General features: G+C 39.5%; 1 protein-coding gene across 1 annotated transcript in view; it reads right to left on the reverse strand.

Moving 5' to 3' along the window:
• Positions 1-2,410: 2,410 nt before the first annotated feature.
• PRKX (protein kinase cAMP-dependent X-linked catalytic subunit) overlaps positions 2,411-12,988 on the reverse strand; it is a 119,206-nt gene continuing 108,628 nt past the window's right edge. The window contains exons 8-9 of the mRNA XM_048860036.2: positions 8,696-8,845; positions 2,411-6,694 (exon numbers count right to left, since the gene is read on the reverse strand). Coding sequence (XP_048715993.1) covers positions 8,720-8,845 — 126 coding nt within the window. The 3' untranslated portion in view covers positions 2,411-6,694; positions 8,696-8,719. The remainder of the gene's footprint in view (positions 6,695-8,695; positions 8,846-12,988) is intronic.

A 12,988-nucleotide genomic window follows, 5' to 3' on the forward strand; every position in this document is an offset into this window, starting at 1 on the left:
AATATGACACCAATTTTTAAAAAGGGCTCCAGACGTGACCCTGGCAATTACAGGTCCTGACTTCAGTAGCGGGCAAACTGGTTGAAACTATAGTAAAGAACAAAATTGTCAGACACATAGATGAACATAATTTGTTGGGGAAGAGTCAACATGGTTTTAGTAAAGGGAAATCGTGCCCCACCAGAATTTTTTGACAGGGTCAGCAAACATGTGGACCAAGGGGATCCAGTGGATATAGTGTATTTAGATTTTCAGAAAGCCTTTGACAAAGTCCCTCACCAAAGGGTCTTAAGCAAAGTAAGCTGTCAAGGGATAAGAGGGAAGGTCCTCTCATGAATTGGTAAATGATTAAAAGATAGGAAACAAAGGGTAGGAATAAATGGTCAATTTTCAGCATGGAGAGAGGTAAATAGTGGTGTCCCCCAGGGGTGTGTACTGGGACTGGTCTTATTCAACATATTCATAAATGATCTGGAAAAAGGGGTAAACAGTGAGGTGGCAAAATTTGCAGATGATACAAAATTGCTCAAGAAAGTTAAGTCCCAGGCAGACTGCAAAGAGCTACAAACGGATCTCTCAAAACTAGGTGACCAGGCAACAAAATGGCAGATGAAATTCAATGTTGATCAATGCAAAGTAATGCACACTGGAAAACTATACATATAAAATGATGGGGCCTAAATTAGCTGTTAACACTCAAGAAAGATCTTGGCTTCATTGTGGATAGTTTTCTGAAAACATCCACTCGTGCAGGGGCAGTCAAAAAGCAAACAGGATGTTAGGCATCATTAAGAAAGGGATCAATAATAAGACATAAAATATCGTATTACCCCTATATAAATCCATGGGATACCCACATCTTGAATATTGTGTGTAGATGTGGTCGCCCCATCTCAAAAAAGATATATTGGAATTGGAAAAGGTTCAGAAAGGGCAACAAAAATGATTAGGGGTATGGAACAGCTGCCATAAGAGGAGAGATTAGTAAGACTGGGATTTTTCAGCTTGGAAAAGAGACGACTAAGGGGGGAATATGATTGAGATCTAAAATCATGAGTAGTGTGGAGAAAGTAAATAAGGAAGTGTTATTTACTCCTTCTCATAACAAGAACTAGGGGTCACCAAACGAAATTAATAGGCAGCAGGTTTAAAACAAACAAAAAGAAGTGTTTCTTCACACAATTCAGAGTCAACCGATGGAACTCTTTGTCAGAGGATGTTGTGAAGGCCAAGACTATTTAACAGAGTTCAAAAAAGAACTAGATACACTCTTGGATAGGTCCATCAATGGTTATTAGCCAGGATGGGCAGACATGGTGTCCCTAACCTCGGTTTGCCAGCTGGGAATGAGCAACAGGGAATGGATCACTTGATTACCTGCTCTATTCATTCCCTCTAGGGCACCTGGCATTGGCCACTGTTGGAAGACAGGATACTGGGCTAGATGGACCTTTGGTCTGACCCAGTATGGCCATTCTTATGTTCTGTTCTAAGTATCTACTTATTTTTGATACTCAATTTGATATATCTACAACCTGATTTTTCAGAATACTTACCAATATACAGCATATTATTTCTTCAGAGCACAGGCCTCACTGAGTTCAAGTGTAGCTGTGAGTGCTCATCATTGTGGAAGTCATATTCCAGGTTTCTTAATTTGGGCACCCAGAAAACGAGGAACACAATTTAGTGACCGCCTGTTAATTTCGGTTAAGTGACTTATTGAGAATCACAACAGAACTCTGTGGCAAAGACAGGGATAGAATCTCCAAGTGACTGATCTAAAATTATTTTGGTTGGTTCAATTTTAAGTGACTTGCAAGGGTGACCATTCTAAAATAGAATTTTAATTTGGATTTCCCCTGCCATTGTATGTTACGATCAATGCAAAACTAAAGAACTGTAGTCTACTCTAGCAGGAAGTCATCACAACCACAGAGAAGCAGTTTGATACCACACTTACATGAACATCTGTAGAACACCATGTATTTTTCTGAGGCTCCTGAACACAGGGAATATTTAGTTAAATGTACTTGATTAAATTAAAAACAGCATGAAATGAACTTGGGGAAGATTTAGAGCATTAAATCGTGAACACGCTGAACTAGATCAGAACTAAGTGTTTACACAATTTAATGAGAACTTTGCAGATTATGTTTTGTACTATTGGAGATATCCCTGAACAAACAGGAATCAGAACATTTTTGTTCTCCAATATTTCCTGTTCACTCTTCATGCCAGTGGCTACTGAAATATCTTTCACCACCTGAGTCTTGTGCTGAGAAATCTTGACTTCTGCTTTAAAAAGGGACAGTTTAAAAAAAAAACCAAAAAACAATTAAGCATTTTCATTTTGAAAGCTGGTGCAGAAGTTATACCCTCTTCCCAATATAAATAGAAGCAAACTAGATTTTAGACACTTACAAAGATAGAAAGGTTTATTAAACAAATCCAGAATTGACAGATATTACATAAATTAAACAGCAGTAAAATTTTACTAAAGTTTATGTACAGATCACAGTGATTTTAATTGTGCAATGAGGGCTGACTTATGACTTTGAACAGTACTTATACATTGGATTTAGGACAAGCAACCAACAACATATAAGATTTGTCTAAGTTAACCTTGGCAGTCTAGCAGTTCAAATTGGTTAAGTAGTACACGGATGCCTGCTGCAACTACCACTACTTACTATGCAAGTATTTATCAAGCAGTTAGGTTTGCCACAGAAAAGTGCAATACATGGAAAAGTCTGTACACAGTACAGTACAAAAGGAATCATGCTATAGTTCTTGAAAGCTGAAAAATAATTGTATAGCAGAGGAAGCACTGCATCACAAGTCTTCTGAATGGCAAGCAGATGGACTGAATAGTAGGCATATTTTAATTGCTTTCAAAATCCACAAAATCCCTGTTCATCCATTTAAACATAGTTTAGTACCTATATTTTGATCAATTAACAATGACTTTTCTACAGTGGAAGATCACATTAGTTAAAGCTCAGTAGCACAAGTATTCATCAATTAAGCTAATTTACAGGAAAATCTACAGCATGTTCTCCATCTAAATCATGAAGCATTTTAATCATTTGGTTACAAGGCAATTTAGTTTACAATGCAAGTTCATTCACTTAAAAGCTCATATTGAGCAGTTTAAAAACAAATATATAAACACAAAAATAAAGATAATTTTAACGTTTCTTTTTAACGTTCTTGTTCACTGAAGCTGAAGAAATAGAAAGGTCTTATAGATTGTTGTGGGAAACAGCACTAGTTTATATGCAAAATACTTGTTAACAAAAGCAACCATTATAAAAAGAACTTTAGAGAATAACACTTCAGTCAAATAAAAAAAATGAAAAAAAATGTTTTAAATTACTGAAGAAATCAGAGTCATTCATGCAGCGTCTGTCTGAGAACTTCTGGTTAAGCACTGATATATAGTTGCAACAGTGTGGTGTGAAATCCCAATGAGCAAAGAGGTAAAATGAAACTGACCCAGCTATGCAAATAAATAAAATGGGTAGGCAGTGGTGCCTCTTAAATTCTATATTGTACAGGAAAAAACTGCTCATAATTACAAAACCATTTTCATTTAAATAATGTTCTGAAAGTGGTCTATGGTTAATTATAAGTTACCAAAATGTGAAATAAGTTTTATACTAGAAAGCACATAAAAAGATTATTAGTCTGTAATAATTAGAGATCAGCTATACATGCACACACAGTTCCAGAAAGAATGTAAAGTCAATCTATCAACTTAATTTACCTGCCTGATTAGATTTCTTTACTCTCTGGCACAGAGTTTCAGTGCATCCATTGCCAACAATGGATAAATTTCACGGACAAAAATCTAACTCCTGGTGTGAAAACATTCAAGATCAATTACCTCCAATGTGATACGTGTGTTCAAATGTAATGTTATTCCCCTCTTCTGGCTTTGAAGATGTAAATGAGGTCTTAGGCAGTTCAGTTTTTAAATCTGCAAACCTAGTTCTTGAAATTCAGCACGTTCGTTGCAATATGTACATTTTGTAATAAGAAATGGGTTTTATAGTTCTCCATGGAATACTGTAAGCTTACACATTAGAAAGAACTGTCCTCTTTTGAAAATACAAGCTCTGTGTGCTGTGTACTTAATTATTCTATCAAATCAGCAAGAGAAAGCTATCTCACTGCATATAAATACATGCCAGACCAAACATTTTACGGACATTGATATATTTTTACCAAGTAAAATGACTGTTTCTTATGCCAGTTCTGTATCTTTTTATTTATTACCAATTTCTACACAGTATTTAATGGGAGTGGCATGTGGGGCCTATTAATAATCAGCGATATGTGGCACTTGCATAAAGTTATCAAGATGTCAATAGCAACACAGAATTTCCCCTTCGGTGTCCTCAGTTTACTACCAGATAAACACTGTCTGCATTTCCGCAAGACACTTATGTAATCAGTCACACTCCGGTATATAGGTCCAGGGATATATGCCATTAATTTTTCAATATAAAGCAGAAATTGGAGTTTGACGTATGATTAATCATATCTGTCAGCTCACTGCACTTGTGAATTGATGAGAACTAGGTGGGTACAGATGTCAGCAGCTTTTTACTGCTAGAGACTCCTGGCTGAAATTTGACTGAAGTCAGAAGCAGAATTATTTTACTAACTTGGTTTATGAGCCAAGTGACCATTTGAATATCACATACTGTACTATATTGCATTTAGCATGCAGTTCAGAACAATTACCCAACTTAGGCCTAGATTTCAACAATACCTAGGGCACTGCAGGTTATGACTGAGGTGCAGAGATCTGTGGAGAAGTGTCCACATCATCTGTTTTGGTATTCTTAAACTCTACTTAGAGCCATCAGTATAAGTAGTAAGACTCCAGGGCACAAATGTGCCTTTTAAAAAAAATACTTTTGGCCTAACTACAAATTTATCTACAACACAATCATTGGAAGCATGTATTTTTGTTTTGTTTTTAAACCCTGATACTTCAAAATCAATTCCTTATGTTAGCGCAAATATCACAGTGTGAAACATGAAATCAAATATTCTTAAATTATATCTAAATCTACCTCTGCATATATGTGTATACACACATCACCTGCTAGTATTTGGTATTACTTAAAATGAAGCATTATTGCAAATATTCCTTAAATACAGTGCGCTCTACTTATAAACGGATGTGGTCCACCTAGAAAACTGATCAGAGTAGATAAAAAACAGATTAGGTTTAAACCTGAAGTCCAATCCTGCACATGTTTAAAGTCCTAATGGTGAGGACTTATAAAACAAGACCCGCATAAGTTTAGCCCTGGATTTTCAAATATAGGAGCACAAAGTTAGGCATCTAAACGCATATTTAGGCACCTGTCTGATTTTCAAAAGTACTGAGCACCCAACACCTCCTACTTAGGTCAATAACAAAAATAATTTCAACTATGATCAAAGTATGCCTGACACTGCTTGTACTCAACTTGGGGAAAATAGAGCTGCTAGGGAGAGCCAGGAAGTTTAAAAAAAATGGAGCTATTGTACAGATCATTTCCACAAAGTTAAGTAATTCCATGATTTTTAGGAAAAATATTCAAAGATAATTCCATATTTTGCAGCATAACCAAACAACAACGTTTAGTAGTTTTTGGTTGATTTTTTAAAATCTAGATTTTTTGTTAGGGAGGATTGTGTACTCTTCCCTAACACGTTCACACTGTTTATACTGCTGTTCACATCTTTTAGATTACACATTTCTCATATTTTCTTTGAGTAACTCATTCTCCTACTTAAATATCAGAAATTGGATAAAGCAGAAACACAGTGAGAGCAACAATAGATCTACCCCCCGCCCCTCATTAGCAGCATGCACTGCTTTATTTGCCCTACAGTGATTTCACATATAAGGGAAACCCACTATACACAGCGTGTAGTCACCAAATATCATGTCATGTAAAAACACAATGCATTGTTTTAACCAAAGTTACTTATGAAGTTAATATGTTTTTGAAATGAACAACAAAACATGTCCTTTTTCTTTCTGCTTTCAAGTATTATGGTTGCAAATGTGAAGCACTGGAAATTTTAGGTACAAATCTTTTTAAACTTAATTATTTTTATTTTTTACAAAGAATTATAAAATGCATATAAGATGATGAAAAACTCATTTATCCTTTTACGATTTTCCCCCAGAGAACTTCTTGAAAAACATTATTTGAAAAATAAAAATCATAGACTCTGCAAAGTACAAAAATTTACATCTTTGCACAGTTCCTGTGCTTTAGTTGTATTGTATTCATTATATACATATATACTAATTTGTGCTTTTAATTACACAAGTTTAGTATAAACTTATAAAATTAAGACTATGAGTTAACTATGCAAAAAGGATCTGGGCATAGCAGGAAACTAACACTAAAACAAGTTAAAAAACTACAACATAGAATTTTTCATGAGTCTACTACAGAGTAGACTTTCAGTATCATAATTTGCTAAACTAATGCCAATTCTATACAGTTAAAATGAGTCTCACCTGCCTGCCAATTGTTAAATATTTATCTACTAATGTGCACATATGAATGTGATAACACTCTCCTATATGTCAAAGAATGTCTTCATGTATGTACTTAGTTCTTCTTTGCAAACCTGCGAATATCACGTCAATCTTCTTCCAGTTTCCACCATAAAACTAAAAGAAAAAAAAAACGTTTTAAAAGAATGCCAAGTTCCAGACTTAATCTTTATAGTTAAGATTACAATGCTGTGAAAATAGGGACACACAAATGCTTGGACCACCTCATCTGTAAACTTAGCAAGTATCTCTTCATCTAGTATACTTCATATTATTTATATATTTACTATACATTACCCTGTTCCATTTTTCTCACCCTAACCGAATCTTAAAAAGAGCATGGTGAATTATATAGCGATGTGATTAAATAATCAGAAGCTGTTGTTACCCGTCAGCTCTGTGTTCTTGGGGAACCAGGGAACAGTATCCAGCCTGTCTGTCTCACGAAAAGACCTTCCCATCCCCAGCCTCTGCTTGAACCAAAACCGATCAGAAGAAAGACTTACGAAAAGGCAGTGGAAGACACACCTAAACCCCTGGGATAAGGGTGACAGGATAAAGGAAACTCCCCTAACCTCATTTGCATCAAGGATGGGACAGGGAGGCATCCCCATTAGCATACTGAATGGAGAACAGAGATTCCAAGGGAAGAACTGCACTGAATCCTGGGACCAGAAAAGCAGGGAAGCACTGCATGATGGGGGATCTCTGCTCCAGATGTTAATGAACCCACGCCTGCACACATCCAGCGCAGTAGTTATCAGACCAATTCTAGTAATAAATCCTTTATTGGTATCCAAAGTACTGAAGCTGCCTAATTGTATTGTGAGCTCCCTCGAAGGAACATCACCCATGGCCAGGAATGATCAGTTCCTATTGTTTAGCCTGAACAATACAACTTTCGTATACTCCCTTGAGCCATCAGTTTAGCCATAAACAAATCTAGTGTTCTCCCTTGAACCACTGTTCTGTCCCTACAAAAACCCCACCCATGCTCAAGTAAGTGTTCTAATGCTTGGTTCAAAAATCTGCATCAGTTCCATTGGGACTTCATCTTCTCCTGACTGATCATGCTGAGGGCTCTGCCTGTCTCCAGCACTCCGGACCCTCAGCTACCACCACCACCTGGGACCCCTAATTGAGTCCAGCTTCACGGAGTGGTGAGAACCCAGCTCTCTCTCTCTCTCTCTCTAGGTATAGCCTTCTGACCCTGACTTGTGTGATCAGTTATAGTTTTCTAAACCTGACTTTCATAATCAAATTTAAGTTAGATTTAATATAATAACTGTTTTGTTTGGCTTCCCTACGGTCATTACATGGCAATACATAACTTTCATGGTTAAGCTGGTTGCTCCTCTCTTGCCCCCTCCATCGTAGGTGTTTTTTGGCTCTCTCATTCGCTCTGCAGCAACATTCCTCGTTCCTAAGCTAAAGATCCCTGCAGCACCCAAAAATCTTGTGGAGTTTGTTCACCAAGTGGGTTACTACCAAAACAACTGTAATGTAAAAGTGGGGATAGGGATGTTCTGAACCTGGGAATAAAGGAGGGTGGCAGCTTAAAAGTGCTGCTCAATCCAGCCTGCTCAGGCGTACTCTATTCCGGTGCAGTGCCCATGGCATATGAGGGTGACAGTTTGGAGGTGCTGTTTGACCCAACCTGCTGAGTCCAAGGGCCTATGAGAGTGACAGCTTAGAAGTGCTGCTCGATCCAGCCTACTGAGTCCAGGGACATATAAGGGGTCAGCTTGGGAGTGCTGATTGTCCCAGTCCTCTCAGATACGTGTGTGTTCGTTTGCCTGATTCCGGGGCTGGAAGAACCCAGCCCTGGGGAACCTAGGTCCTGTAGGATAGCTCCATTGGGAGGGAACTTGCAGAAGTAGAGCTCTGTACGAGAACACAAGTGACACAAACAGTACATTGATAGAATTACGAACCCCACCCCAGAAGAGTAACTCTAATAAATGAGCATACCCCACAGTAACAGGCAAATCTGGTAGCACTGTTTCTTCTGCACAAGGCTCTGTTGTACAAACCGACATTTCCTACAGAATTTCAACATACATATTACATGCTGCTATTTTACTAAGGTTACAACTGACAAAGATGAAGGTCAAATACCTTGCCGAGTTTGGTTGTCCCCCCTCAGAAGTTCTGGAAAATTTCTAGATCTTTAGGGGCTACAGGAGGGGTTTTGTTCCAGTCATCTTCAGGATAAGCTTCAAAATTAGACGTATCTCCATCATTGGATACCTTCGGCACTATTGGAGGCTGACCAGAAATAAACAATACAAAAATGAAATAGATGTTTTCATACCACAGTAATTATCTCTTCATCATCATCTTTTTGAACACATACTGTAGTAGTGCCTAGAGGCCAACCAGGTTGGTTCCCACATTGTAAACGTTGTACAAACAGCAAGTGACAGTCCCTGCTCAAAGAGCTTGCAGTCTAAAATACCAGACAACAGGAGGACAAGAGGAAAAAGCAGGTTAGTGGGGCGGGGAGGGGTGATGAGGGGAACAGGATAACAAAAATAAGATTGTGTAATTTTTAGCAAATCAGGGGCACTATTTACAATTCCCACCTGCATACTGTTATCAGGGTGCAATTTGCTCTATGCATTGTGGAAGAAGTGATTTTTGAGTAGAAATTTGCAGGACAAGATTTATGGATTTAACTAGGAGTTTTTCTCCCATTCATGAAGAGTTGGGATGCGAGTGGGTGAGGGAGAAGCAAGTGCTCTAGGCTGCTATTACTGGTAGAAGGAAGGCAGGAATCAATGGCTCAACAACGTAGTAGGCCTAATAGGTCCAGGCTAAATGCTGAAGGACCTTAAAGACGACGACCAGGAGTTTGTCTAGGACAATGGGACAGACAAGAGGGTGGAGGGGGGCTTATGTGGTCTGTGCGATAGACAGGAAGAGGTTCCTGACAGCAGTACTTGGAATGATTTTAGTGGGGGCATTCATATTTTCAGATATGATGGCTCTATTAAGACATAGAATAAAATTTCTGTGATTTAATTTTTGATACAAGGATGAGCAGAGCTAAGAAAAAGGCTTTGGAATAATGTTGACTCTGGATTAAACACAAGAGAGTACAAAGATTATATCAAGGCTGAAGCTCCATCCTTAACTCATCTGTTTTTTCCTAGAGATTTGACCATCATCAATAGTCACATCTTTTAACTCTCTCTAAGGGTCAATGGACATCTTAGCACTGACTCTATGCTGGGCAATATCCATAAATAAAGTAGGACCAATTATTACACATGGCACAAGGACGTGCCCCGTGGTGGTAGTTCCTTAACATTAATGGGGTAACAGGGAAGGAAAAGCAGGAGACAAGAAGAAATTAATAAACACCATGAGAGAAAGGATGAGGTAAAGAAAGTAGTAAGAAAGGATAAAAATAAATAAATACTCTCCCGTACCCCATTTTATAAAATCATCTCCCCTAATTATTTTATCATTTGTAGGCATGCTTAAGGCTTCTCAGTTGCACAGTGCTTACATACTGTGGTGAATGGCACTGTAGTAATACAGTAAAGATATGAGATTGAAATTTTAATCACTAAGCAATTAGTCAGAAGCTTCAAGAATGTTCTGTTACAGAGAGTTAAATATAATCAGCAAATGACTTTTTCCTGCTGAGCATCAAGAAGTGATTTGGTCACATTAAATATTAATGTCTTTTTAATAGTCTTTGCCATGATGACATCAGTAGGTCCTTTTGCTGGCAACAAAAGTGTCTCTTTCCAACCCCTCCTCAATAGTGATTTGCATACTTTGTTTTTTGGCTCAGAAAACACCCCAAACCTATCAAACTGATTGCTTGTAAGTGCATTAAAATGTTTCACTCAGATACTTCACGTAATTAATATCCTATGTTTTTTCTAGTCTGGCAATAAACCCATGCAGGAGAAAAGCATTCAGCACTTAAAATAAAAAGTAATTTGAACTGCTGTAATTTGAAGAAAAAAGTAGCCACATCATAAAATGCTGATTTTACAATGTTATATTAATAAAAGTATTTCTTTCACCCCAGTAGATCTTTTAAAGCAAATGTGGAGATATTGTGAGGAACCATCTGTTCTTGGCTTCCCCTGAAGGTCCTTTGCATTTCTAATATTGGCCTGGGGATTCCCAGTCTCCATAGCCTTCCCTGTCTTACATCTAGCACATAAATCACCAGTCTACTCTCCCTCTGGGCCTGAAGTACAGAATAGGATTCCCTTTGTATCTTTCTTTCATTAGCCAGTTTGGTTTGCCTTCTCTCACACAACCTCCATGCCCTACTACCTAGACAGTAAATTTAGCATTGTGAATCAAACCTGCATCGTCTGCTTGGTATTGCAAAGGCACTGGAATATCAAATTGCCTAATCTAAAGCTTTATTCATATAATTTGCTATAAGCCATTAACAGATCAGAACATTACTATTAATTCCTTCAGGAAAAGTATTGAAAACATTTTGAAATTAATATTATTCCTGTTAGGTATGGGATATAGATGGTTTTCCTTAGTTATTTTAGTGTTACGTCCAAAGTCATGTGATCAATATGGAACTGGGGAAAAAAAACGGTGGTACTCTCATAAGTAAGGCTATGTTTTATTCACGAGTATTTTTAGTAAAAGTCATGGACAGGTCACAGGTAGGGTGACCGGGTGTCTGGTTTTTGACCGGAACACCCGGTCAAAAAGGGATCCTGGCAGCTCCGGTCAGCATTGCTGACCGGGCCATTGACTCTCCTCATGGTGGTGCTGTGTGGTGGTGCTGGCAGGCTCCCTGCTAGCCTCCATGCCATACAGCTGCCAGGAAGCAGACAGCAAATCTCCCCTCCGGCTCCTACACATAAGGGCAGCCAGGCGACTGTGCACGCTGCCCATGCCCTAATGCCACCCCCACAGCTCCCATTGGTCGGGAACCATGACCAATGGGAGCTGAGGGGGCGGCGCCTGAGAACAGGGCAACACGCAGAGCCACCTGGCTGCGCCTCCGTGTAGGAGCCAGAGGAGGGTGTGACAGATTCAGTTACAGAGACCCCATTAGGACTGTCACCTGCTATGCTGAATTTGCCTCTGAGCCCATTTTCCCTGCCAGCTTGGGACTCCAGAACCCTGCCTGGTTGAGCCAGACACGCTAGCCAGCTGCAAACACAGATCCAGGTCTGAACCTCGTCCCCCAGAGCTGCAGAATTTAACCAAAAACTGCTCGGCAGGTCACCTATCTCCAGCACCCAGACACCCAGTTCTCACTGGGATTCAAACCCCAAATAAATCCATTTTACTCTGTATAAAGCTTATTCAGGGTACACTCAAATTGTCCGCCCTCTATAACACTGATAGAGAGATATGCACAGCTGTTTGCTCCCCCAGGTATTAATCACTTACTCTGGGTTAATTAATAAACAAAAAATGATTTTATTAAGTATAAAAAGTAGGATTTAAGTGGCTTCCAGTAATAACAGACAGAACAAAGTAAGTTACGAAGCAAAATAAAACAAAACATGCAAGTCTAAGCCTAACACATTAAGAAACTCATTACAGATAAATCACACCCTCAGAGATGTTCCATTTTACAGACTAGACCTCTTCCTAGTCTGGGCCTAATCCTTTCCCCTGGTGCAATCCTTGTACAGTTCAGGTGGTAACTAGGGGATTTCTCATGACTGGCAGCCCCCTTTGTTCTGTTCCCCCCCCTTTCATAGCTTTGGCACAAGGCGGGAATCCTTTGTCTCTTTGGGTCCCCACCCCTCCTTCTAAATGGAAAAACACCAGGTCAAGATTCCAAACCACCATTAATGGCCCACACTTTGCATAATTACAATAGGACCTCAGAGTTATAGTTCATATTTCTAGTTTTAGATACAAGAATGATACATTCATACAAATAGGATGACCACATTTAGTAGATTATAATCTTTGTAATGATACCTTACAAGAGACCTTTTGCATAAAGCATATTCCTGTTGCACCACATTCACACTTATAAACATATTCTATAAAACATATGGAGTGCAACGTCACAGGGGAACATGCTGCTGCTTCTGGGACCACCTGAGCCTGAACCCCTCACCCGTCCTGTGCCCCAACCCCCTGGCCCATCCCTGATCCCCCCTGCCACCCTCCAAAGCCCTCAGTCCCAGCCCGGAGCACCCTCCTACAGTTCAAACCCCTCACCGCAAGCCCGGAGCATCCTCCTGCTCCCCAAATGCCTCATCCCCAGCCCGACCCCAGGGCCCGCATCCTCAGCCAGAGCCCTCCCACCCCCGCACTCCAACCCCCGGCCCCACATTGGAGGCCCTTTCTGTAACCCAAACTCCTTGGTCCCAGCCCGGAGCACTCTCCTGCACCCCAAATCTTTCATGCCAGACTTCTCCCCAGAGCCTGCACCCCCCGGCCAGAGCC

The sequence above is a fragment of the Caretta caretta genome, chromosome 1 (assembly GCF_965140235.1).
Source record: "Caretta caretta isolate rCarCar2 chromosome 1, rCarCar1.hap1, whole genome shotgun sequence".
Taxonomy (NCBI): Eukaryota; Metazoa; Chordata; order Testudines; family Cheloniidae; genus Caretta; species Caretta caretta.